This window comes from Wyeomyia smithii, chromosome 3, assembly GCF_029784165.1.
Source record: "Wyeomyia smithii strain HCP4-BCI-WySm-NY-G18 chromosome 3, ASM2978416v1, whole genome shotgun sequence".
NCBI lineage: Eukaryota > Metazoa > Arthropoda > Insecta > Diptera > Culicidae > Wyeomyia > Wyeomyia smithii.
In genome coordinates, this window is record NC_073696.1 from 192641792 (window position 1) to 192667311 (window position 25520).

The 25520-nt window shown below is 38.8% G+C and overlaps 2 protein-coding genes across 13 annotated transcripts in view; one reads left to right on the forward strand and one right to left on the reverse strand.

Moving 5' to 3' along the window:
- Window positions 1–18296, forward strand: part of LOC129726429 (ubiquitin-conjugating enzyme E2 Q2) — a 57245-nt gene extending 38949 nt beyond the window's left edge. For 9 of the 12 annotated variants that reach the window (XM_055683100.1, XM_055683101.1, XM_055683102.1 and 6 more), the window contains exons 3-8: window positions 1414–1530; window positions 6850–7137; window positions 8732–8806; window positions 8874–9165; window positions 9231–9379; window positions 16505–18296. In XM_055683100.1, coding sequence (XP_055539075.1) covers window positions 1414–1530; window positions 6850–7137; window positions 8732–8806; window positions 8874–9165; window positions 9231–9379; window positions 16505–16615 — 1032 coding nt within the window. In that variant the 3' untranslated portion in view covers window positions 16616–18296. Of the gene's footprint in view, window positions 1–1413; window positions 1531–6849; window positions 7138–8731; window positions 8807–8873; window positions 9166–9230; window positions 9380–16504 lie in introns of those variants that run through there. The other 3 variants (XR_008728341.1, XR_008728340.1, XM_055683110.1) reach the window with 2 other exon arrangements.
- An 825-nt stretch (window positions 18297–19121) lies between these two features.
- On the reverse strand, window positions 19122–21883 carry LOC129726428 (uncharacterized). Its single transcript, XM_055683097.1, has 3 exons — window positions 21664–21883; window positions 20145–21609; window positions 19122–20045 (listed from the first exon to the last, which is right to left on the reverse strand). Exons 1-3 carry the CDS (start codon window positions 21724–21726, stop codon window positions 19282–19284), a joined length of 2292 nt encoding a protein of 763 aa, XP_055539072.1. The 5' UTR covers window positions 21727–21883; the 3' UTR covers window positions 19122–19281.
- Window positions 21884–25520: the final 3637 nt, after the last annotated feature.

Consider the following 25520-nt stretch of genomic DNA (forward strand, 5'->3'; position numbering starts at 1 on the left):
TTTCGCTACTATCAAGTCCGAGACTGTTGTTACTGGAGGTCCTTTGAGCATCGTTGTATTTCTTCGCAGCCTTAGTGCGCCAAGCTCTGCCTTATTCTTCACATAGAGATGTAGAGGCAGTAAGCTGAGCATGGCCTCCATGGCTGCAGTGGTCTTGACTACTTCGGTCAATTTCTCTTTGCGGACATTTAGCACAATTTCACGATTTTTTATACTTTCCGACATTTTTCATCAGCCGGTGTTAGGTCCGATTAGATGTATGACATGGCAAATACATCCTGTCGTAGCACAACGTATTGATTCTCAGAGAAGTTGGCTTTCACCCAGGGAAGCACTCAGTCCTTCAAAATAATACGATATAATCTTCAGTATTTAATACCAGTAATAACAACAACAGGCGGCATTTTCAATCCATTGGACGCTACCAAGCCAAATATCATTACCCCAGCCGGATGTTTGGTTTGGAACTTAAACTTTACTTTCTCAGCAACATCCTCAACTTTCTTCTGTGAAATGAACCGGTTTGTGCGGCTGTTGGACACAGCATCGGTGCTGAACAGCTTTTCGTCAGAGAACAGGCTTGTCATTTTTTTCAGTAAGGAAAGCAATTTCTTCGAACGAGTCACTTGTAGTTCTTTTATCCGCCCCGTGATAGAATAGCATTTCACACTATCGTTGGATGATGCGTGCAAGTCTTTTTTGATGATTTTTTGTAAACTCGTAATCACTTCTTTGGTATACATTTTCACTTATTTGCAATGAACCGGTTTCGTTGTTCTGTTGCAGCACCTGAAAGTAAACGTAAACAAATGCACTGCCTAACAAAACAGGTCATTAGATATACAAACTAACCTAATTATTACTAAACCGATAGACCATCGAACTGATTATTTGCAACAGGTTGTCGTTATGCTTGCGGTCTTGTCTCATACACAACCTCTGCAACTTTTTCACTTTTTAATTCTATCAATTTTTTGTGTTGCAATATACTGATACGTATTTCCACTCTGACATAAAGGTTTCTTTAGTGCTTAGATGGTTATGTTTCCTAATTAGATAGAATAAACAAAACTCACTCTGATATTTTTTTTTACAAACTGGAACCCGCGACATAGTTACTGTAAACCCTTCATGAAATGCAAGAACTTAAGCAAGTTTTTTGTCAGTCTATCCATATTTCATTTATGGTGAACTTTACATTATACAGACTGAAGTTTCGTTCCAAAGCAATGGCATTACATACGTAATTTTATTTTCCAATGTTTCATAGTTATCCATGAATAGTTGCATCTGAATTCCCCAAACCGCATTGTTTCATGCTCTTTTTTTGAAATACTCCTAATTTTTAAGCTATTTCTCCTCGTAAATAGAATTTAATAGATCTGTTATCAAATCTTATCATATTCTTCACAGGAAACATACCCCTCCACGCCGCCAGTATGGTTTGCCGAGAGCGAAGAAACCAGTATAACCAACGCTGTACAAATACTTACAAACACCCGTGGCCACGATAATCATGTTATAAATCAGGTGAGAAAGCTTTCTAAAACAATTGAGAATTACAATAATCCACTTGCTTTATCTTTTATGTTGTAAATCTAGATTGGACTACCAAAAACAGTTAAAACAAAACGTGTACTGCATTATCATAGAATTTTATTTGGGTAAGAGTGCTGTATAGAAGATTGTATAACTGGTTCAGATTACCCAATTTGCTCTTGTTCAGATCTAATACTGCTGCAATCTAATACTGCTCAAAAATTTTTAAGTCCCAGAAAGTCGTTTTTTGGTTTTTTTAGATAACACCAGTTCTTGACGTGTTCTGCATTTCTAAGATATTCGGCATCAAAAAAAAATATTTTTTTCGGTATGGAAAATTTCCTGAACTAGTTTGCATTTTTTTCATCGGGCAAAAAAATGAAAATTTGACCGCTTTAAGGTACGGATCAAATTCTGATTCGTTTCGTTACTGAAGAGTAAATCCAATATTAACCATTAGACCGCAAATCAATCAACTTTAAGACTTATGGCATCTTCGTGGAATCATTCCACCGTTCAAAATGGTCGTGAAATAATTCCACGCGAAACGTCGCTTTTTCCGTTCTCACTTCACTGATATGACACTCGTAATAACCCAGATTCCGCGGCAGATGTCACTTTGCGACGTATTTCTCACTTACGTGAGTCCCGTAATAGGATTTTGTTCACTTCCCTCTGATTTTACCGTGAAGTGACTCCCGTAATAAGCACCACTGTCAAATTGTCTTCAATCATATTTTGGTGTCGGCAGGCACGTATTATTCATGTTATTCTGACTCACGCTGCATTCCGCATCTACCGAGTTTGCCAACCGAAAAGCTTGAACTAAGTTGGTACTTTTTTAACTTCGATTTTGCACACTCTGGAACTCTATCATGCAGGTCTCCAATCGCCAAAATCTTTGCTCGAAGAGGATCTAGTAACCGAACCGTCCAAAAACAATTCAACCCAGGCTAACAAAATCTCGTTGTAAGAGGGCAGTGTACTATTCCATCTTATTGGTTGTGTAGGAAAAGGCCTCCCGTTGCCATCGAGGTTCCTATTAATCTTTAGATTTGTCCGTGTTGCTGGTTTTCGCGGCATTTCGCGGATTTTTTGGTAATTTTGCGGCCGATGCTAGATTTCGCGGGATTCGCGGCTTCCGCGAAATCGCGATTTACCACTGTCCCAACTTATGAGTATTGCAGAGGCGTTATTCTCAGAGGCCAGAAATCAAATTGAGACGTCACTTTAAATTTCTAGATAGTAGTTCCGATTCATGAAAAACAACCTGAAAAGGACAAATATTACCCAATGTTTTTCAGGAACCGGGATAATGCTCGGAAGCCGGGGTGAACTTTATACTTTACTTTGAAACCCAATTTTGCAGCTTCCGATTTCTGGAAAACATCTTTAAATTGTCAAATATGAAGGTATATCCACTCTTCGGGTTCTAGGATATTGATGTTATATATAAAGTAATAATCTAAGTATGTTTGAGACTAATTTTTTGAAAATCGGTCCAACCATTCTGAAAAAAATTAGAGAGCTTAAGCAGTTTTTAGAATATGTTTCTTTTCAAAAGGTGATTTCCTACTTTCATACATAACGGACAAAGTTATAGTCCAATTACAATAAAATTCAATAGGTTTTTGTGGGGTAACTAGAACTCCAATACGACACTAATTTTGAAAAAAAATGATTCAGCTAAATCTAAGAAAAATGAGTGAATTTCAAAGCCTCCGGGACACGTTTCTTTTAAAAATTTTTGATTTTCAAGACAGCCCGTTCATTTGACATCTGTTTTGTTAAAATCGGTTGTGTAGTTTCTGAGATATTGATGTTTCGTGATTTTTATGGGGCAACTAGACCTTTCATTTGCAATTAATCTCATGGAAATCGGTCCAGCCATCTCTGAGAAAAGTGAGTGAGAAAAAAAAGTTGCACATACACACACACACACACACACACACACACACACACACACACACACACATACATACATACCTACAGAAAATGCTCAGCTCGTCGAACTAAGTCGAGTGGTATACGACATTCGGCCCTTTGGAGCACTTTCACACCTTTGGTTTTTGCAGTGATTGCTATACCTTTCTAGGAGAAAGGCAAAACATAACATAATTTCTTCTTGTCTCTTGGGACAGCTCAGTAAATCTTTGAATTTTATTCATCGAGCCGCAAACGGGACCTATCATAGCGTGCGTTTTGTATTGATTTATAAAATTAATATTTTTTTGCCTATCTCCTAGAATCACACTGCAATCACTTGCAAAACCGAAGATATGATAGTGCTCTAAAGGGCCGAATGGCATATATCACTCGACTCAGCTCGACGAGCTGAGCATTTTCTGTATGTGTGTGTGTGTGTGTATGTGTGTGTGTATGTGAAGATTTTTATCCTCACTCACTTTTCTCAGAGATGGCTGGACCGATTTTCAAGAAATTAATTGCAAATGAAAGGTCTTATTGTCCCATAAGACCCTATTCAATTTTATTGTAATCGGATTTTTAGTTTAGAGGTTATGTTTCAAAATGTAAAAATCATGAAACATCATTATCTCTAAGACCCTATTGATTTGTTTTGCAATCGGACTATTACTTTGCCTGTTATGTTTAAAAATGTGAAATCCAGCTATGAGAAGGAACTTATTCCGAAGACAACTTGGACTCACTCACTTTTCTCAGAGATGGCTGAACCGATTTCCACAAAATTAGTGTCAAATGTAAAGTCTAGCTGCCTCCTAACACCCTATTGAATTTTACTGTAATCGAACTGTAACTTCGTCTGTAATGAACCAAAATGTGAAAATCACGAAACTTCATTATCTCAGAAACTGCACAACCGATTTGATCAATATTATTATCAGATGAGCGGGCTAGTTAAGGGTTAACTGATGAATTATGATTAAACACGTGGTTTCAAACTTTGGCTGCCCTATACAATCCTATTTCATTTGATTATAATCGAACTTAAGTAACCGTTATGTATTAAATTGTTAATAAAACAACGGAAGTCTATTATATCAAAGATTACATGACTTATTTGAACATAACTAGTGTCATACGAACGAGTCATCTCTCAAACTTACAAATAACAAACTTCATAACAATTTGATATGTGGCTCAAAAGTTATGGAAAGACAAGATATTCAAAGACTATTCAATACTATACCTGCTTCGATCGATATATGTGGCACCAACATAATTTAAATGTGGTACCGTACTATTTGAACGTTCCAAATTCAAAGATTCCTTGCGATGTGTTTAAAGTCTGCAAATGCACGACGAATCGACCATAGGATATGATCAAAGTCAAATAACAAATCGTTGGAAATGATTGGTTTTATCGAAATGACATCATCTTCGACTTTTGGCTTCTGTACATCGTCTTAATTCTGAATATATTCATATTGAGTGGTATTCGGTCATTTTCAGCAGATTTTCTGGCATCAATCTGACACCGGAAGTATCCATATTGGGAGGTATTTAGTTATTTTGGTTGTTTTCCAGAAACTAAAAGTGGTCGTCTTTAAATTCAAAATGGTGTCCAGGGTCAATGTTTGGTTTTTATGCATCATCTCGATTACGGAAATATCCATATTGAGTATTATTCGGTCACATTCGACTGCTTCCTAGAAGTTGCCATTTAGCAATTCAAAATGGTGCCTGACGTCAATTGTTAGCTCATTGCATCATTCTGGTTCCAGAGATACTCATATTGGATGGTATTTGGTTATTTTAGGTTGTTTTTCACAAACCGGAGATCGCCGACTTGGATTTCAAAATGGTAATAATTTCTGGCCTCTGAGCGTCATTCTGGTTGAAGAAACACCCATATTGGGAGTTATTCGATCATTTTCGGCTGTTTCCCAGGAACCAAAATGGGGTCTGTGGTCGATTTAAGCTGCTGTGTATCATTCTAGATCCGGAGATACTCAAATTAGACAGAAATCGGTCATTTTTGGCTGTTTTCCAGAAACCAAAAGTTGCCATCCTACAATCCATAATGGTGTCTGAGGTCAATTTTTAGCTTCTTGCAATATTCTGGCTCCGGAGATACTCATATTGGGTGGTATTTGGTCACTTTGGGCTGTTTTTCAGAAACCGAAAGTCGTCATTTTGGACTTTAAAATTGCCTGTGAAATCAATTTCTGTCATCTGGGCGTAATTCTGGTTCCGAAAACATTCATATTGAATAGTATTTGCTCATTTCCGGGTGTTTGGTCGATTTGAGCTCCTGTGTTTCATTCTAGATCCGGATATTATTATTTCAGGTGGAAATCGGCCATTTTTGGCTGTTTTCCAGAAACCAGATGTTGCCATCTTACAATCCAAAATGTTGCCTGAGGTCGATTATGCATATATTTGTTACCTCTAGAAACATTCACCTGCCAAATTTGGTTCCATTTAGCTGGTTAGTTCTCGAGATGTGCAAAAATTTGTGTTTCATTTGTATGGCACCCCTCCCTTTCAAAAGAAGAAGGGGTGTCAAAACATTATGGACATATTTTTCACCACTAAAAACATTTACCTTCCAAATTTGGTTCTATTTAGTTAATTAGTTCTCGAGATGTGCAGAAATTTGTGTTTCATTTGTATGAAACCCCTTTCTTCCAGAATAGGCAGGGTTCTCAAACTATCATAGGAACCTTTATCGGCACCAAAAACCCCTACAAATAAATTTTCACGTCGATCGGTTCGGTAGTTTTCGAGCCTATATGGATCAGACAGACAGACAGACCGGACTGCATTTTTATATGAATGGATAAATTACAACATCATTTTTAGAACCTAAAGAGTGAATATACATTTATTGGATTGAAGCGTTCATGTAAATCTATTTTTACAAATAATAAGTTTGAATGAGTAAGGCTGGGTCTGACCGCTAGGTGGAATAAATTAGGTTTTTATCCATGTCTTCAAACATGCGTGCCGTTTCGTGGTCTCTTGTTCAGAAATGTCACGCAAATAATTAAGTCTGTATGACGAGCTTTTTATAAAACAAAAAAAGTTGCATACAAATTTTACCCAATGAATTACATATTTCTTATTAATGTTGGTCATTGCCATATTAGACTTTGCAATTAGTGTTCCGAATTAGAAACACTATCAGGAAGGAGATTTTTTTAAATTTTAATTTCTTGGAAAACAAAAATCTATTTCGAGTTGAACAATTTTCCTTTTTCAAATCAGGTGAACGCTGATTACACTATAGTAACAGTATTCAAGATGCGCATGCATCTTTCTGCATACCAGCGTCAGTCAGGGAAGTCCTTTGCAATGTAATTGTGGAAATTTCATTCTTTCTCTCAGGTCGATATACTGTTACGTGAACTATGCCGGCTTCATACAGTGCCACTACCTCCAGATTTGGACAACCTAAGGATACCGTTTCAACCTCATGCACCCGGCACACCCTCCCCACATCAGGCGGCTTTTCAAGGAGCGCGTCAATTGCATCAGCAACAACAGCAACAACAGATCGACGAGATCGATTCAGACTGTGATGACATCGAGGACGTGGTGGGTGAAAGTGACCAGGAAAGCGAAGGAGAGGAAGATCTCCCCCTCGAGATGGACGACGGTCGGAATCCTTCTAAGGTAAAAATATGGTTTCCCTATTCAAGAAAACATGTGCATTTCGCAGAAATGACATTGTTTCTGTTATATCATGTGACCTGTTTCTCCTGTATTGTTTCATAATATCTTCGTCGGTTGTTCAGTCAAGGCCATTAAACGGCAGCCAAGAATAGTTATAAGAGTTAGAGAGCCCACCGACCCATAAATAAAACAATAGTTTACTGTCAATTAGCATGAATTTACGGTTTATTTTGTGTTGGTGCTGCTGTAAAATCCGGTGCGGGATAGTTGAAATTTACACCTTTCGCATAAGGTAATGCAATGGTTGCAATATATTTTTGATACTCGTGCCTTCTAGCCTCGGTCTAGCTATTAAGTATCGTTGCTTACCAACTTTGCATGGCCAATGCGGCGAACGTTTTGTCAAGTCAACCGTAATAGTAAATTATAAAACTACGTGGCTGCTAAAAATGTCTTATTAGGCAGCTATGCATATTTGTTTGGTTTGGTTTCTATATTATCATTATCATTAGGTTGAATTTTATGTCTGTTTTGCTAATTTACTTATGAAGAAAAAATCATACTGTAGGAAATTGTCTTTATTGGTCACTAGGCACGACAAGTACGGAAATATCGTTACAAATAGTACCTAATTAAAAAAGTAGGAAAATGTGGTTTTTAGTTCTTTAGAGCCAGAAAGTCTCCTGGACCGACAATGTTTCCAATATAGGTGATCCGGTATAAGGTTCGACGCCTTCGATTATCACCATTAAGCATTCACAACCAATCAGACAAGATTTATAGAAGAGGTCACTTAGAAGAGCACAAGTCTTTGGTGAAAATAAAAAAATAAGTAATAGATAAACAAAACAAACAGGAACAGGGATGATTAAAGTGATGACGTTAAGTATTATTTATAAGAGGTTACCTGTCGCGTTATAAAAATTCGATGATCTTCAATTGTTGATTTTTTAATAAATTAGTTTTGAAAAATAGTCCCAAGATTTTGAATCGGTGTTATACATCAGAAGGCTTTTTAGACTTCAAATAGTTTTTATTTGTTTACTTCCCTGATTTTCTTAGCTTTCCTCTTCTAATGAAACTGTGTAAGCAAATTTCAAGAAGCCGGTGGCTTACAATAATAACGTTATATGCATGTTTTGCAGGATCTGTTTAGATATAAATGCCTGTCTAAAAGATAGTCTGACGTACCCTGTCCTTATACCCATATGAAGAATATTTTTACGTAATTTTCATCATTGGTTCTCATGTCTGAACTTAATTGAAAAAATATTAATACATATTTCATTTCACGTGGCTTTCTGCTATGGTTTCTAAATGGAATTCTACAAAAAACATTATCAACAGTTTAGCCCTGCATAATAAGGGTGCCATTTTGACTTTTTAAGAATGTCTTTTTTGTGTGAAAATTCATTACAAATAATAAAACAGTGAGATAACAATAAAAAAAATGTTCCGCGGTGAAATTAAACAAACGGTATGGTTGCAAGCGACTGTTTATTTTTCTTTTACAAATAATGCAAGGCCACTAGAATCATGTGTACATTCTGGTAACAAAGTTGAACTAAATATTTGTTTCGTATCACTTCCACAGAAAGACGAGATGGAAGTGGAACATCTAGCGACGTTAGAAAGATTACGGCAAACCCAACGGCAGGATTATTTAAAGGTAAATAACATCTAACAAACCTAGGCGTTAAACTGCTACTAATGTTTGCGTACTTGGGCTTGGATAGGGTTCAGTTTCAGGGTCAGTTCAGGCCACCGATCGGCTAATGAAGGAACTACGGGACATCTACCGATCCGATTCGTTCAAGAGCAACATGTACTCGATAGAGCTGGTTAATGATTCAATTTATGAATGGAACATTCGACTGATGTCCGTGGATCCAGACAGTCCTTTGCATAACGATCTCGTACTGTTGAAAGAGAAAGAAGGCAAGGACAGCATCCTGCTCAACATTATGTTTAAAGAGACGTACCCGTTTGAACCACCGTTTGTGCGCGTTGTGCATCCGATCATTTCAGGTAGGATTGTAATTGCTAGATGTTGCATCGTTCTACAGATGGATATATTTGCGTTTCGTTCGTAGGTGGTTATGTCTTAGTGGGAGGTGCAATCTGCATGGAATTGCTCACAAAACAAGGCTGGAGTTCCGCGTACACCGTGGAAGCTGTTATCATGCAGATAGCAGCTACACTAGTCAAGGGCAAAGCGCGAATACAGTTTGGGGCAACAAAGGTAAGTAGACATTTCAACTGTGTGCGGAAGAGCTGCGAGAACATGCGCTGTCAATCTGAAGTTTGCTAACAACATAAAATTTTCTGACAATAACAACGTTATGATCTTGCTTAATTGCCTGCCATGAATGATTGGGTTAAGTAGGTATTAGACGACGCAAATTGTATTTGCTATTTTTGGTACGATTTTTATTTTCACAAAATAAAATCTGTATTAAAAAATAGCAAATATTTGCTTCGTCTAAATACCTGCTTTAGCAATGCAAGAACAAAATTGAATTGCGAAAGACTTAAATTTAAAAAGGCTTAAATCATTAGATACATACAGAAGCTGGCACTATGGAAATGGGTAAGAAGAGCCAACTCTTTTACTAAAAGTATTACAATTCTGTTATCCAGACAGACGAGTTTTTTAAATACACAGGATTGGAAAATAGTTAATGCGTTACCTGTAAAAATAATATCTTGTGTTTTCATCACCATAACAAATATGAGAATATGTTTTCGCAGGTAACGCGTTTACTATTACCAAGGGGTATACCTTTGAAAATTCGAAGTTGACCACGTGGTGACTCAAAGTCAGCCTTTTGTGGCTTCATCACACTTCCACCTAAAACGAGTTTACCCGTAAGCAAACGTAGAAGCGACGACTCGGCGAGCAATTACTCTGCCGCCTTTTGATGCATTTCTAACCAAACTTGGAGCTCCAAAATTCACAGGAATAGTTAAAAAGCTATAACTTTTTCAGGGCAACATTGGGGCAACTTTTTTGTTTTCTTTTGTCGTCCCTAAACATAAACATATTTTTTAGAAAATTTAAATTTATGTATCAATTTGAGGGATTGATATTTTTTTTTGTATGGACCCCATTGCGACCAGTTTTTTTTTTATTATTTGTGGCATTTTCCGGACGTTTTGCTGTTTGCACATTTTTACTTAGGTCGATATAAATGTCATTTTCATTTTATGTCCCCCCCTTCAAAATTGATGAAAATTGGAGGGGAAGAAAAAAAAGTTCAAGCCGTTTATTCGATTTTTCGTTTTTCGAATGCGTATATAATCAATTTAACAACAAACAAGTCTAGTGAGAGCGAGAGTGTCATCAAAAAGCAGGCCAAAATACTCGATAATAATAATGACAAAGTGTTATTTTTCAACATTCATTCATTTGCAAGATATCTCACCTTACCAATCAGACAAGAGCCATGGTGGCTCGTGCTGTATCAAGAATTTGTCGCCATGTTGCTCGGTTTCGGGCTGTGTTTCGCCAGTTCCCCAGGCGTCTCATCACCCGCAAGTCTCCTTCGACCTGGTCGAGCCATCGTGCATGCTGTGCCCCTCTATTTCTGGTGCCGGTAGAGTTGCTGAAGAGAAGTGATTTCACAGGGTTGTCGTCTGGCATCCTTACGACGTGACCGGCCCACCGCAACCTATTGACATTCGCCAGGTGTGCAATGGGATTCTCTCCAAGCAGCGCGTGCAGTTCATGGTTCATGCGCCGTCGCCATTCTCCGTCGTCCCTCTGTACTCCACCGTAGATAGTCCGCAGCACCTTCCGTTCGAAAACTCCAAGAGCGTTAAGGTCCTCCGCGAGAATCGTTGTTGTCTCGATCCCGTAGAGGACTACCGGTCTTATCAGGGTTTTGTACAGCGTCAACTTCGTGCGTCGTCGCACTCGATTGGATCGAAGTGTCTTCCGAAGTGAAAAGTAGGCACGATTTCCTGCCTGGATGCGTCTCTGAATCTCTTTGCTGGTGTTATTGTCGGCGGTCACCAGTGACCCTAAATACATTAACTCGTCGACCATCTCAAGCTCATCACCGTCTACAGAGACTTGAGTTGGGAGGCTGATGTTGTTCTCCTTGGAGCCTCTCACCTGCATGTATTTTGTTTTCGAGGCATTTATCCGCAGTCCGATCCGTCCAGTTTCGGCTTTCAATCAGGCGTAAGTTTCCTCCGCCGTCGCAAAGTTACGTGATATGATGTCGACATCATTTGCAAGATACAAACGTCGTAACTTGCATACGGATTTTCATTACAGATATTCCTTTTTTTTCTTCCCTTATTTACTTGCTGTTCGGAGAAGTTGTCTCCATTTGGTCCATGGCTGCAGTTCGCCAGCCATGTCGTCTGCGGAGGTCCCGCAAATCGTCTTCCCCGTCGCCTCGTTCCAGTCGGGTCGTTATCAAGAACCATTTTCACCGTCGCCTGACATCCTAATGACATGCCCAGCCCACCGTAGTCTCCCGATTTTTGCCGTTTGAACGATAAGTGGTTCTCCCAGCAGCTGATGCAGCTCGTAGTTCATCCGCCTCCGCCATGATTCATCTTCCATTTGCACTCCACCACAGATGGTACGCAGCACCTTACGTTAGAAAACCCCAAGGAAGCGTTGGTCCTCCACGAGCATGGTCCATGTTTCATGGCCGTAAGGGACTACCGGTCTGATCAGTGTTTTGTAGATGATTAACCTCGTGCGGCGGCGGATTTTATTCGAGCGGAGCGACCTCCGGAGTCCAAAGTAGGCACGTTTTTCTGCCATAAGGCGTCGACGAATTTCTCTGCTGGTGTCGTTGTCAATAGTCATTAGTGGTACACGAACTCGTCTACCGCCCCGACTACGCACATCTTCCGATCCACTCCTCCGATACTTCCTCCCTCTCCCAAGTCTTGGCAATAACCCAGTGTAGTGCTTTAGCCAGTTAATCACCACCGTGTTGCAACAGCTCACTGGGGAGTTGGTCAGCTCCAGCGGCTTTGTTGTTTTTCAACTCTTTAACCTCCTGTAGGTCAGGGGCTGGAATTCCGTCGTCATCTGCGCGTACACTGAGATCTACTACCACTCCGTCGTCGTCCTCTGCTACATCGCCGTTAAGATGCTCATCGTAGTACTGCTTTCACCTTTCAATCGCCTCGCACTTGTTCGTGAGAAGGTTGCCGTCCAGGTCCCTGCACATGTTGGCTTGTGGCACATAGCTTTTGCGGGAACTGTTCAGCTACTCGTAAAACTTTCGTGTGTCATTCGCACAGTACAGTTCCTAAATCAACGCGAGATTGGTGAGTAGTATGGATACGGATACCTATGGAATACACGGAGCGTATGGTTCATGTAAGTAATTATCGAGATTTCAATGCTAAGGTATGTTCTCGCTAAATTATCAAATTACAATACTATTTTATATTTCATAGTACTTAAACATATTTCATACATCATATAACACGGGTGGGAGGGGCATCAGGGTATTGAACAAACTGGAGGCTGGAGGACGGACATGGTGTGACAGCCTGAATCACCTGGGAGAAACTATTTTTCTCCCTGAAGGCCTGAGAAATGTTTAATGCGCCCTTCTAACAAACAAACCATCCGGCAAGTTCAGTTTGTAAGGCGAAGTTGTTAATTAGGTAACATACACTTCGGCTTCCCGAAGTTGCCCGATGTTTGATCGCGGTGGGCGACTTTGACGCGTGTTTAGTACCGTCGAAAGTTTCAAGCACATGCATACTTCAACAAGGTTATTGGTCCGAATCGATAGTCGCACTGCGGTAGGTACGAACGTTAATGACGTCTGAGAAGAATTTAAAATCGATTAGAATTGGTTCTCCACTCGATTCGGTTCTCCACTTGTAAGTCAGGTGGCTTTGTGGATGTCTTTGCGGGGGAAGAAGGTACTTTTGACTACCATACCGCGGGAGGCTGCAAAGTTCACACAACGTTGGCCGTTATCATTCGATGCGCCGTGCAGGCTATTCGGCCCGATCACCGGTTTGTACATTGCCTCCCGTCCTATCTGAGCGTTCATATCACCGATGACGATCTTAACGTCCCGTTGTGGCCAACTATCATACACCTGCTCCAACTGCACATAGAACGCTTCTTTCTCGTCGTCGGCTCTTCCTTCGTGTGGGCAGTGCACGTTGATGATGCTGTAGTTGAAGTACCGGCCCTCTCAACTTACACATCCTCGCACTGATCGGCTGCCACCCGATCACGCGTTGGCGCATCCTACCCAGCGCTATAAAGCCCGTCCCAAGCTCGTTGGTGGAGACACAGCTCTGATAAAAGGTAGCCTCTCGATATCCGCTTTTCCATACCTTTGGTCCCGACCAGCAAAGTTCCTGCAGCGCTACGATTTCGAAGTTGCTACGATTTCGAAGTTGCTACGATTTCGAATTTTTTTCTTTCCGGTGTTATTTATTTTTGGCTCCTTTCCTCGGCTAACTTTGATTACCTTGGACAGAAAAAAAAATTGCATAAGCCTTATTGGAGAGTCACCTGCTTCGTGTTTAGTGCTTTCATTTTCTCCTTCAGACTTAGTAACCTACTTGCTTCCGTATTGACCTCATCATATCCTTCTGCAAGCTCTAACAGATATTTGATATTTGATATTCCGGCTTGCAGTCTAATGAATTGCGTTGATTCCTATCTGCACATCTCCGACGTTTCGGTCCTTCTATGAAACCATTATCAAGGCCTACAATATATTTAACATTTTACCGTACAGTTGAACTTACATTAGAACAAAAATACACTATACAACATTGAAAAACTACTCACTCGAAACGGTAATCAACAATTTGGAATATTTTTGCAAACGTAAAACAGTCGGGTCGTAAAGGGTTTAATGCCGTACATCCAAAGCGCAATTACAAATTAGTTCGTTTTTTTTGGGTTTTGCACTGGTTGTATTTGGTGAAAAACCTATCAAGCGATACACTTCGCCTCCATCGCACAAAATTTTCCCACTCGAACTGCCGAACTCTAACCGTCGCTCTGGAGCTGGGGCTGGGTTGCTTTTGGTCGTTCCGCTCTCAGATTCCCTACACTCGTAAGCTGATGCCATCCGTGTCTGTACGTCGACTGACCGTATTAGGTATATGTGGCACATCTCCAATATCGGCAGCGCCTGTGTTTTAAAGCTGGTATCGACGATCGATGGATTGTTTATATCAAACCGGTGTTGTTGGTCTATAGCGTGCTCCAACAAGGCAGATTTCTCTCTGAGCTGTACATCCGCGTTCGCAGCTAATTTTTGGTCATACCGCTTTCTTCGCAGTACTGTAGTCCAATTGTTCGTAAAATGTTAATGTTTCTCGTTCTAAAAAATGTTTTCTGGTTTTTAGAGTCGTTGTCAGCTATGTTTGAGATAAATTTGAAATCATTTTATTTGTGGCCCCTTTGTTTTTTGAAAAATATCTTCAGGCATGTTGAGGACATGTTGAGAACATTTCAAGAATTTCGGGTAAAATTTTTGTTTCCTCTTGTTAACAGCCCTCTGCTATTACTTTTAAGTTTTTGTAGACACAAATCCTCCACATGTGGGAGGAACGTGCCGTTATAAGCCATGGCTTTTTTAGCCGACCTACCTGATACCTGATAGCAAAGGTACTTTTAAGTTTGTATAGGTTACTTCAAAATCATTTTTCATAAACTTTGTTCAAAATCTTTCAGGCACTTTCAACTAAACTCACAGCTATATTTGGATTGAGTTTCGTCATAGGTTGCAATCATCTATAAAATCACCTTTAGTTTAATTTGGAATCAATTTCTGCTTTGGTGTTTTCTGTCATTTAGAAGCGTCCTCCAACCATTAGACTGAATTTGAATAGTTTTTCTCATGGACTTTTCCTCTCGTTAAAACCACCTACTTTATTATTTAAACCCAATTTTGAGATCATTTTGATTTTTTGCAACTGATTTTTTAAAAGTAATTTTCTTTTTTGGACTGAACTTATACCTTTTTTCAAAAGGTTTCAACTGGTTCGAGGAAAATTTATAATTCCTTTTATTTTCGATTTTTCTTGCTTTCGATGCGTTTTTAGAATTTTAGAAACGGTTCACTTAAAGTTATATTCAATTTTTTTTCGACTTCTGCTTGATTTTAGAGAAGTTTTCCTGCATCAACTTTTGTATCTTTTCTTTCTACGCAAACGTTTTGAAGTTTTTTTAGGTTAATTCGGGATAAACTTTGGATAGTAGTTTTTGGCCTGATACTGCTTATTCGTTGGATTTTACAGTTTCCCTGAGAATTTGTTAAACTGAAACTAATTTTTTTCCCCTGTTTATAATGGCTCCAGTCAGTTTGCTCGTCAACACGTTTTCATGTATTTTGTGTTAAATTTGGTGTAGGGTATCGAACGTCTTCGGCAGTTTTTTTGCAGCAATCTTATGCAAAAGGGGGCCGAAGAAAACCACTGACGAAGACGTTGGATACCCTATTTGTTATTTTTTAAATATTTTCATATAAAACTTTTTGTCTTTCCAGCTTCTACGGAAGCTTTCACTCATATTAAACTTACTGTTAAATCCTTTTTGTTTTTGAATTTATTTGGGCGGTTATTATTAACAGCGGTTTATATTACCATTGGAAATTACTTTTGTTTTTGGTCTCTTACAACTTTGGAACCATTTGCAGCAAAATTTAGAATCTATTTCCTCTGGTGCGTATCTCAGCCCTTTTTAGGCTAAATTTTGACTATATTCATGTCATTTATGGCTTTTCTGATCTAGGGTGTATAAAACTGAATCTGACATTATTTTTGTTATATTTTTGCTGACATTATTTATGTCTAATCTCTAACCACAAATCAATTTTTTTTGTACAAAAATATCCACATGAACAAATAGGAAGGGGAGGAGGGGTGTTTCATCAATGTTCACAGATGTCCACGAGGGGAACAGAGGGGGGGGGGGGTCTAAAGTGACGATTTTTCTGTCCACGAGGAATGTGGACGGCCCCTTTATATCGCGCAACTATGGCAATGTTAACTAAGTATGTAACAATGTCAGCCCTATTTAAATTTTACACGTTTGACAGTCGGCAACATATTGAGACTACATTTAAAGTAGAACTCCGAGGTAGATGCCCAGTAAAAATTCCATATACTCATCACTTTAGTCGAGAAGACTCTACACTTATTCAACAGAAAGAGATAGCATGATGGCTTCCCCCTGGTACGTAATAACTACAGTCATTGGGGTTGTCCTTACATGCTGACTGTACAAGTAAATAAACACAGTTCTGCAGTTGTTTCAAACATTGGCCAATTGTTCCGCAAATTTTGAATCTTTCCATATACCATATCACACAAGCTGTCCAGATCGACTAATATACCGAAGTAACTTTAGTCTCTTACTCAGGGCCAGTACAGCTTGGCACGTGCACAACAGAGCTTCAAGTCGTTGGTACAAATCCACGAGAAGAACGGCTGGTTCACCCCGCCAAAGGAGGATGGATAAATTGCCCAAGCCAGTAACATTAACCGACTGCGTGGGGAATGATGGAAGCCTCACCGACAACTAAGGTTCTTCCGCATTATGTTTATTGATAACACCTATAGTTGCTGTCAGCATCGTCATCGTACGCGTTTGTAAAGCGGTATTCTGTCCAATCCAATGGCTGCACTGGAACGCCATTGACTAACTATTGAATCAGCATCATTAGCAGAACTTTGTTTGTTTACAGTTCACGATTACCCATCATTAGTAGAGAGTCCTGTGGGAGAATACACTAGAAAAAAAACTGGTCGTCCATATGAAAAGGCATTAACTTTCGATGTATTTGCTTCAAATGGAATGAGTAGTATCGGAGTTAACTGAAGATAACATGTTTGTGTGTGTGAGTGATTGCGTTTTAGTATGTATGTAAGTGAAAATTTGTATGTGTATGAAGAAACAAGCAGCAATAGCTGAACATGAGAAAATGATTAAACTGTAGTAGGATCTAAAAAAACGAGTGTTCGTTTGAAACAAAATTATAGACTAGATAATGAGAGGAATACGTGAATGTGTAAACTAGAAATAAGGATAAGAACATTATCATCCCTGGTAATCTTCGAACCGATGACGACATCTTAATTAAAAGAAATAAAAAGCGGAACAATAGTAGTTATATACCAACAATCTGTTTCACTTTGTGAATATCGTAGAAAGCCAATAAAAATGGGAAGCATTACAACTGTATAGCAACTGGTGGATTCCTCTTAAAGAGGCGGCGATATTTTTAATCTATATTTCCTATAGAAGAAGTATTACAAGGGAATAAACGTGAACTAACGAGTTTGTAAGTTTGAACTGTTGGCAAATATGCGTTATTGGGTGGAATGGAAATCGAAAAATCATAACAAAAAAGGACAGACTCTCAGAAAGTAAACTTATTAGGCTTTCTCGCCACTTCGCACTTAAAACAGACAGAGAAGGCAATGCATATATGAAATAAATTTTTTATTGAACCTCAGGCAAAAAAGCTCTCTGTCAACCGCTAGAAGCAACAGAAACTCGAAAGTATCGGAATGCAGCAGGTAATCCCAAAAGTAACAAAAAAAAAAACTTCATAACAGCAATGAATTACCCACAGAAGTAAAACAAGAACACGATTACACACTAGGGGTCTTCACATCGAGCTCGTATACGAATACCCAGCCGTAAACTGTGTATCTTCCATTACTCGTCAATGGAGGTGAGTATTTTTACGGCTGGGTATTTGTTTACGAGCTCGACATGAATACCCATACTGTCATTAACTGCGTACGTATAATACAACTTGCATAGACCGGGTCAAATTTCGAAACAGCGATGAGAAGTACTCCGGTAGAAAAAAAACTTGTCTTAAATTTGATGTATTGATTGGTTTTATATTTCATGAATATGATAGCCAGAAAGCAAACAGAAATATCAAATTGAATAAAAAGCTTCATTGCTTATTTTCAGCTTTGGAAGTCACAACCCATATTATTAAGCTGGCTCTAGGTAAAATGAGATTCGATCAAGAATAAAGTTTTCTTTCCATCAGACTGTGAAATATGTAAAATATAGAGAAAAAACGACAAAAAAAAACAAGAAAATAAGTATAAGTATAGTTTATATTATTAGAGTAATAAAAAATTCTGAAGTTCAGGAAAGGAAAAAAATCCACTCGAAAGCTTTGTTTTTGATTTGTGTAGTTTATTCAACTCGAACGCTCATACATTGAAGGTTTTTTTGGTTGTGTTCAACCTTAGATATCTTCATTCTTTTAGTAACGTAAAATTAAACAAATTTACTGGCTGTACCTCAAAAGGCATAAAAATGTCGGTTTATGTTTTCGAAGCATCACTAAGTGTTGGATCACCAAGTCGATTGTTTTTAATGCCATTATGATTTTTCCGATACATAATCTGAGAAAAGAATAGATTCCATCTACCATCTTGTGTCGTTTCACTGATAGTTGTTCCTTGTTTAGAGGAAACTCCATAGAACTGGGAGGACAATTCAATATTCTTGAGGACTTGCCTGAGCAAATTGTGATAAGGACACTTTAGACAAATAAAGTCGGTAGTGTCTATAGATAACTTGTGAATGAACGCTAATTGTCGTTCAGCTATTACGACAATTACAAAAAGCAGGGACAATTGTCATGATCACTTAATTGATCGAGTTTTGTGCTCTCAAGTCTGTCTAATGAAAACATATTTTTTCACAACCTCACGCGTAATTTTATTTCATTATCAACCATTTAAAAACTTTTTCCAGCGTCAAAATCTTACCTCAAGTTTATATCGAAGATTGTTTAATTTAGCAGGGTGTAATAAGTGTTGGTAATACATAGGAAATTCAATTAAAAAAATTGAAAAATACGTTATTACAATTTACGCTTTAAAAAGGCTACGTTGTTAGGCTGGTTATGTTATAATGATGAATACCTGCATTTTATATCTGAACCGAGTAGGAGTGTTCGGATAATATTTCATTGAGTTCAAAATAGAACTTTCAACTTCATTAAATGGCCTAGATTGTTTATTCACAAGGTTGCCTTTGATGCTTTCATTTTGGCCGTGATCTAAACTATTTAAAAAAGTAACTTTTGTATTCGAAATCTTGATCTAACTAAAAATATTTAAGCTTGAAATTCAAAATCCTGTACTAAATCAAAATCCTTGTACATATTTTTTTCTTACTGGTTTGGCCGAAGTCTTATTTGTATCTAATTTCACTTTATCTTTCAAAGTATCTGTAGTGGAAACCATGGGAACTGGGAACTTCATCGATGATGATACCGCTGCTATTTCCACAGAACTGTTGTCATCGTCACTAATGACGGCCGCTTGTGTATCTGGCACTTCTTCAGCGACATCAGTGCGCACTGTGAATGTTGCTGCCAATTCAGCCGTTTGCTCCAGCCAGCTGGATATTCGATCGGTTACATTAATTGGTATATCAGTAGCGAGTCGTTGTTCCGACTGCGCCACATTTGGTCTAAATCCCCATACCGACAGCATATCTGGTGCAAGTAAATCTCGATACTCGTGAAGCTGTTCTACGGTCTGCTTCCAACGAGGTCGTTTACGGAATGTTTGTTTATTTTCTTGGCTTTCCACAGCTGGACTGTTCCAATTAGTGCGGGATTGTAAAATTTTCTTAAAACCGCGTAAGTTTTTTAGATCAGTCGCTGTAGTTCTCGAAGGTAGTGACGCATTGAACGAGTTCACCTGAAGCATCCAGTTGTGCATACTGCTTGCAACTTCGGAGCTGTTTGATTCATTACGGTCATGGATGATTTTCTGATGGAATATGTCCCCAATCGAATTCTGCAGCAAAAGATAAAGCTGATCTGAATCTTTAATTATGGCAATGCCAGAGTGAAACAACTGAAGGCGACGACTCAATACTCTTGCTGGAAAAACGCATTTACCTGAAAGTCATATCGACACCTTAGTGTTTTATGCACAACATAGTGTTTTACATACAACATAACATGCATTAATTCATGGAGTATGCATTTTCAACTTACCTTCGTTCCGAGCGAAAATATACGATTCTTGTATCGAACGTGGTTTCACCGGCAGATTTTTCGTTGCAAATCTTTTCGGTGGTAGTTTCGCAAAACTGCATATTTTTGTATCGCCGGGTAAATGCGAGGAGATCCAAACGTAATAGTTCTGGTGCGATTCCGAAACGCATTGCATCATTGTTGGAAAATGTTTGAGATTGTGCGTGAAGGTAATGATTTGTTGAAGATCAGACGATTCGCTGTCAGCCGATTCGACTATACGCAAAAGAAGTAGTTTATGCGTGGTTCCGATGAAAATTATCCGTTCTTCCGTATTTACTTCTAGACACGATGCTCTATCACATGACCAGAGCCAACTCGCTAGTGCGACTGTTTTCTCAATTATCATATCATTTGGTGTAATTTTAACGAGCCTTACATTAGTTCTTTCTAAACAAATGACGGTACTTCGTCCAACATAACGAATGCAGCACCAATCATCATCCGCAGGGTCCTGTTTTGGAAGTTTGAGTGAACATAATATTCTTATTTGATTATAGTTCCAGATTTTTAAATTCTTTTCCATGTCCGATGTGCATATAAACCGTTGGTTAAATTCGAATACAAAGCAACAGGAAATAAACGGAACTTCTGACGTAATAGTTCTTTGTGTTAAAGTAGCAGGATCACCCTTTCCACATAAAATGTTTATTTGATGCTTCCGTCGAAGGCCTATTATAATATTTGAAAACTCAATTGCTTGATCCCTGACCGTGTTAAATTTATCTGCTGCATTCCAAAATGTTTCCAATATGGGTCCGTAATCACTACCCAAATCATATTCCTTAATATTATTTGAATCAATCTGCAATTTATTTGCCAGAACATGAATTGGGATTATTTTTACCGTGTGCATTGTTTCATCCACCACGTTTACAATCCACTTGAGGTCCTTAGTCACAACTACAATCAAACTGCCACCGGTGAAATAATAATCATAGCCATATTTTCCCAAAAACCATTTATCTGGATCTCTCTCAAGTTGTTCCGCTAGCTTGAAGACCACATTTGGGAATATATTCTCTTGCGGTAGCTTCTTGCCTATTTTTTTGGAAACTTTTTTACGCCGAAAGCTCGCTTTTATGCTGTTTAATGTATTTAGATAAGATTTTTTTGCTTTTATCAAACGAAGCATGGAATCACATTCTTCAGTAGGATTTCCCTCCTGAGCAAACTGAGCAATAAGGGGCACTGGGAACGTTGTGTTCCATGATGTGCGCTGGAAGTAATCATGCAGAGATTCTTTCGTGAGTATTCCGGGTTGTAGTGGCAGTTGTAGTATATTAGCATGAACGTTGTGGTCTAACGAATATTCACGTGGATGCCCAACGTTGGCCTGAACAGATTGGAGATGACTGTTGACCCATTGAATTGCTGGATCTGAATGGGAGTCGGAATTATTTTTACGGCAACGTTTACGTAGTACCTTAAACATATGATATTAAAATATTGCAGGATGCAAATAAACATGAATACAAACCACGGTTGATGTTCCTCGTTTATGATCTGTTTCAAATCGTTTACCTGAACCAGCCATTGCCATAAAAACAAAATCTGATCTATTCTATCATCAAGCACAACGAACTATAAAAACTGTTTGTATTTAACATTGAATATATAGTTAAAGAAACTTATATTTTGATCATTTTGCATTTTAAACCCGCGAACTTGTTACAAACGAAATACAAACAAACAATGTTCGGGGATGTAAAAAAATGATGTTCTATTGTGTTTGTCGCTACGGTCGCTACACTCTGAATAGTATTCACACATTTTTGTGCAGATGGAGACAGTCACGCGGCCTCGGTTCGAAAGGCCGAATGCAGATAATCGAAATTCAAATGGGCGAATCATTTCTCGCGTAATTGTAAATGTTTTCCCTCCATGCACTTTTCGTGTTCCTTCTGGGTCTTATAACAACTGTGTAACTTGAATATGTCTTTGATAATAAAGTTTGCAAAAAAATATCTGGGACGGTGTGTTGTTGTAAGTTACGTTATTATTTATAAGGAGGTCTAAAACTTTGTGACGAAATGTTACGATGGAGAGGATAGAGAACAAAACCCAACAAAAGCTACGTCATTTATGCATGCTCCCTAATGCCGCACATTATGTTTGAGGCAAATCATGTAGCACAAAAATCCGAAGAACTAGAGTCGATTTGTCGCGATTCGACTTGAAAACTGCTGTGAGAGTCATGATCTAGTAGCCCTATCTCTATTTTGAACTTTCCTTTGGGCTATAACTGTTAAAAGACTAAGCAGTTTACGGTACTTGGCCAGCAGATTATCTAGATACAATAACAATATCGCTTGCTTAGCCTTGGGGCTGATAGCGGTCTCGATCAACTGGAGTGGTTGAAAAAATTCGTTATCGATATTGTTTTTGGCACATTTTGTATGTGTAGGATAAGTACACAACGATACACCATGCCCCAGTGCTGAGTCGAGAAAATTTCCAGCTCGAAAGATCCTCGACTCGATCAGGAATCGAACCCGATATCACAACCGTGTGGGAGAGCTAGCCGACCGACATCGCTAACCACAGAGCCACGGGGACCACTAGATTATCTAGATACAAAACCTGTATAAATCCACATCCCTGTCACGAACGTCATCCCCATACATTTTGCTTGAAGCCGTTTTTCTCTGGCTCTCTGGCTCGATTATACGTCAAAAGGCTGTCAGCGCTTGCGAAACAGCCGAATAAGCTCCGTCCATGCGAGATCAACTGTTGCTGCAAGTGGTGTGTAGGAATGCAAAATGCGAAGAACGATTTTTTTGTTTCGAACGCTCGATGGATTTTGTGCAGGACATAAATGGGCATGTTCAAACATATTTTAACACGTTCTGGATAGCCCTACATCAAAGATGACTGGAACAAGATACCTGACTCTTGCAGAATTCATCGGACATGATTGTCGCTGCGCGTGAGCAAAAGTCGAACTAATTTATTCACTGTTAATATGATGTATACTTAACGGCAAAATCAACTGACGACAAGGCCAAGCCATGACTGCTGAAAGGCGAAACATTTTTTTCAGTATCCATGGACGACTTACGGTGCTGCCATCCGAAAAATGATAATAATGTGTACGAATGTTTAGTTTTCAAACATGAAACTCTCCGGAAGAATCAAGAATAATCAGCGCATCATTTAAAATTGAGCGTACCATCAGAAATTCCTGATAACCGCTATGAGCACGCTCTACAGCCAAGGTTTCCACTCTTGCCGAGCTTAATAGATCAAAAATCGGGTGCCCAGGTGAACCTGTCCATATGCACAATGGTGCTGAAACCTGGCTTGCAACATATCAAACATTAAGTTACGGTAGAATGGGACCTGAAAATAAATATAACCCCTCAATATAAACCCTCACTCCGACAGTCAATTTCACACTTTTCTTTCGTACTTTGAACAAAGAGAACAGACTAACAAGCAAACAATAAAAAATGTGTAAAACAGATTGTGCGCGCGAAAATATACTCTCCGAATTACACCCCTCGTCATGCTAAGTGGTAAACTAAGATGTGATGTCGCTACCGTCGCCGTGGAGCGAACGGCATAGCCAATAGATTTTAATGTCAATACCAACGGGAGTGAAAAGTACATACACTGATGAAAATACAGGCTGTATAGCGACGGTGCGCATCACATTTTACTTTACCATTACGCATAACGAGGGGTTTTATTCGGAGGATAATTCGTGGCACACATGCAAAATTTTACACACTTTTTTCAGACCGTTTGTTCGTCGCCTGTTAGTCTGTTTTCCGTGCTTTGAATGTGCAAAAATATGACAATAGCATTAGGTGCATAAAATGGTAATATCATTAATCTGCATGTTATCTTAAGCGTCGAGCTGACCAAACAATCTTGAACAGCTCAACGATCAATGACGGACTATGCACGATAAATCGATTTTGCTCATAGTGACAATTTTATGAGAATTGGAAGTTAGGTATCTTGTTCCAGTTATCTTTGCCCACATTCAATATAGTTAGAGGCACGAAAAAAACTGTACAGTAACACATGCGGCACAATGAACGGAGCTTATGATCATATTTTCAACACTAGCGTCATCATCATCGGCGGCGGCTCCAAGAAACAGTTGCCATGACATCGGTCTGTATAAATCCAGCGATGCCAGCGACACGACTACATCTTCACGTTAATTTAATTTGACTCTGAACTTAGTAGAGTATCACCACATACATAAGACATACGTAACACTCAGGAAGAAATCTTCCAAAAAAGTTGGTACAAAATGAACTACTAGAAAGTACCAACCTCTGTAAAAAAACCTCTGTTTGAGTAGTTTATGGAAGTTGTGTACCTGCGCAGCCCTGCGTTTGTCTCGTTCCCACTCGAAAAATGCAGCATTGATTTTGTAAACAACTTTTTGACAGTTTCGTAAGGGATTTTGTTGAGGGCTCGAGTAGAGCCGCTATGAAGAAAATTCATTCCGTTCATTTTCGTCGAGCAGTTCATACTGGTGTTGGTACCGGGTGATGTGGGGCAAAGAGTACCAAAAAAATCGCCAGTGCTTCGTACACACTCAGATATTATCACCGAGTACGGTAAAATACATTACCGAGATTTCAACAGCCGAGATCTCGGTAAAAATCTTGGTAATACATCAAAATACCGATGTTCGGATCCAGACGGAGAAGATTTTGTATCAGCTTTCTGTTGTAACAGTAGCGGCAGATCAAACTATAAATTTATTTTCAAAGTTAGGTTAAGTGTAGATGATAATAGAGCATGTAACATACATTTAGTTTCTCCTATGATTTCCTACGTGGTTTGGATTTCTACTGTTCCAATGTCTCCAAAAGCCCTAGTGAAAAATGATATTCGTTTGCCTTTCAACGTAATTTTAACCTGAGTATATTATCTATAAGTTTCAACTCACGTGTGTCTGGTATCCCAGTTCCCGTCAGCGTACTAATTTGTAAATTTAAATTTAAATTAAGCTTTATAATTTTTTCTTTATTTCAATAGTTCAACCAAAAATACCTAATTCTATAATTTCATCTATTTGCGATTGTAACTTTCGATAAAGCACAGCATGTCTATCTCTTTAAGCTCACCAAATCTTAAGAAGGAAACCAATTGAATTTTTATAGATCGTCGCTGTGACAGATGTTGTTCTGTTGTTCTGTCTGATGTTCTGTCTATCTGCCAATATCGTTTTCAAAATTAACCGATTCCATACCGGTTGGCGCAGTGGGCTGCAACAACCGAGATTCTGTAAAACCAAAAATTGAAAACCTGTCGAACTTTAACGAGATTCTCGGTAATGTTTTACCGAAATACTCAATAAATAATTACGGA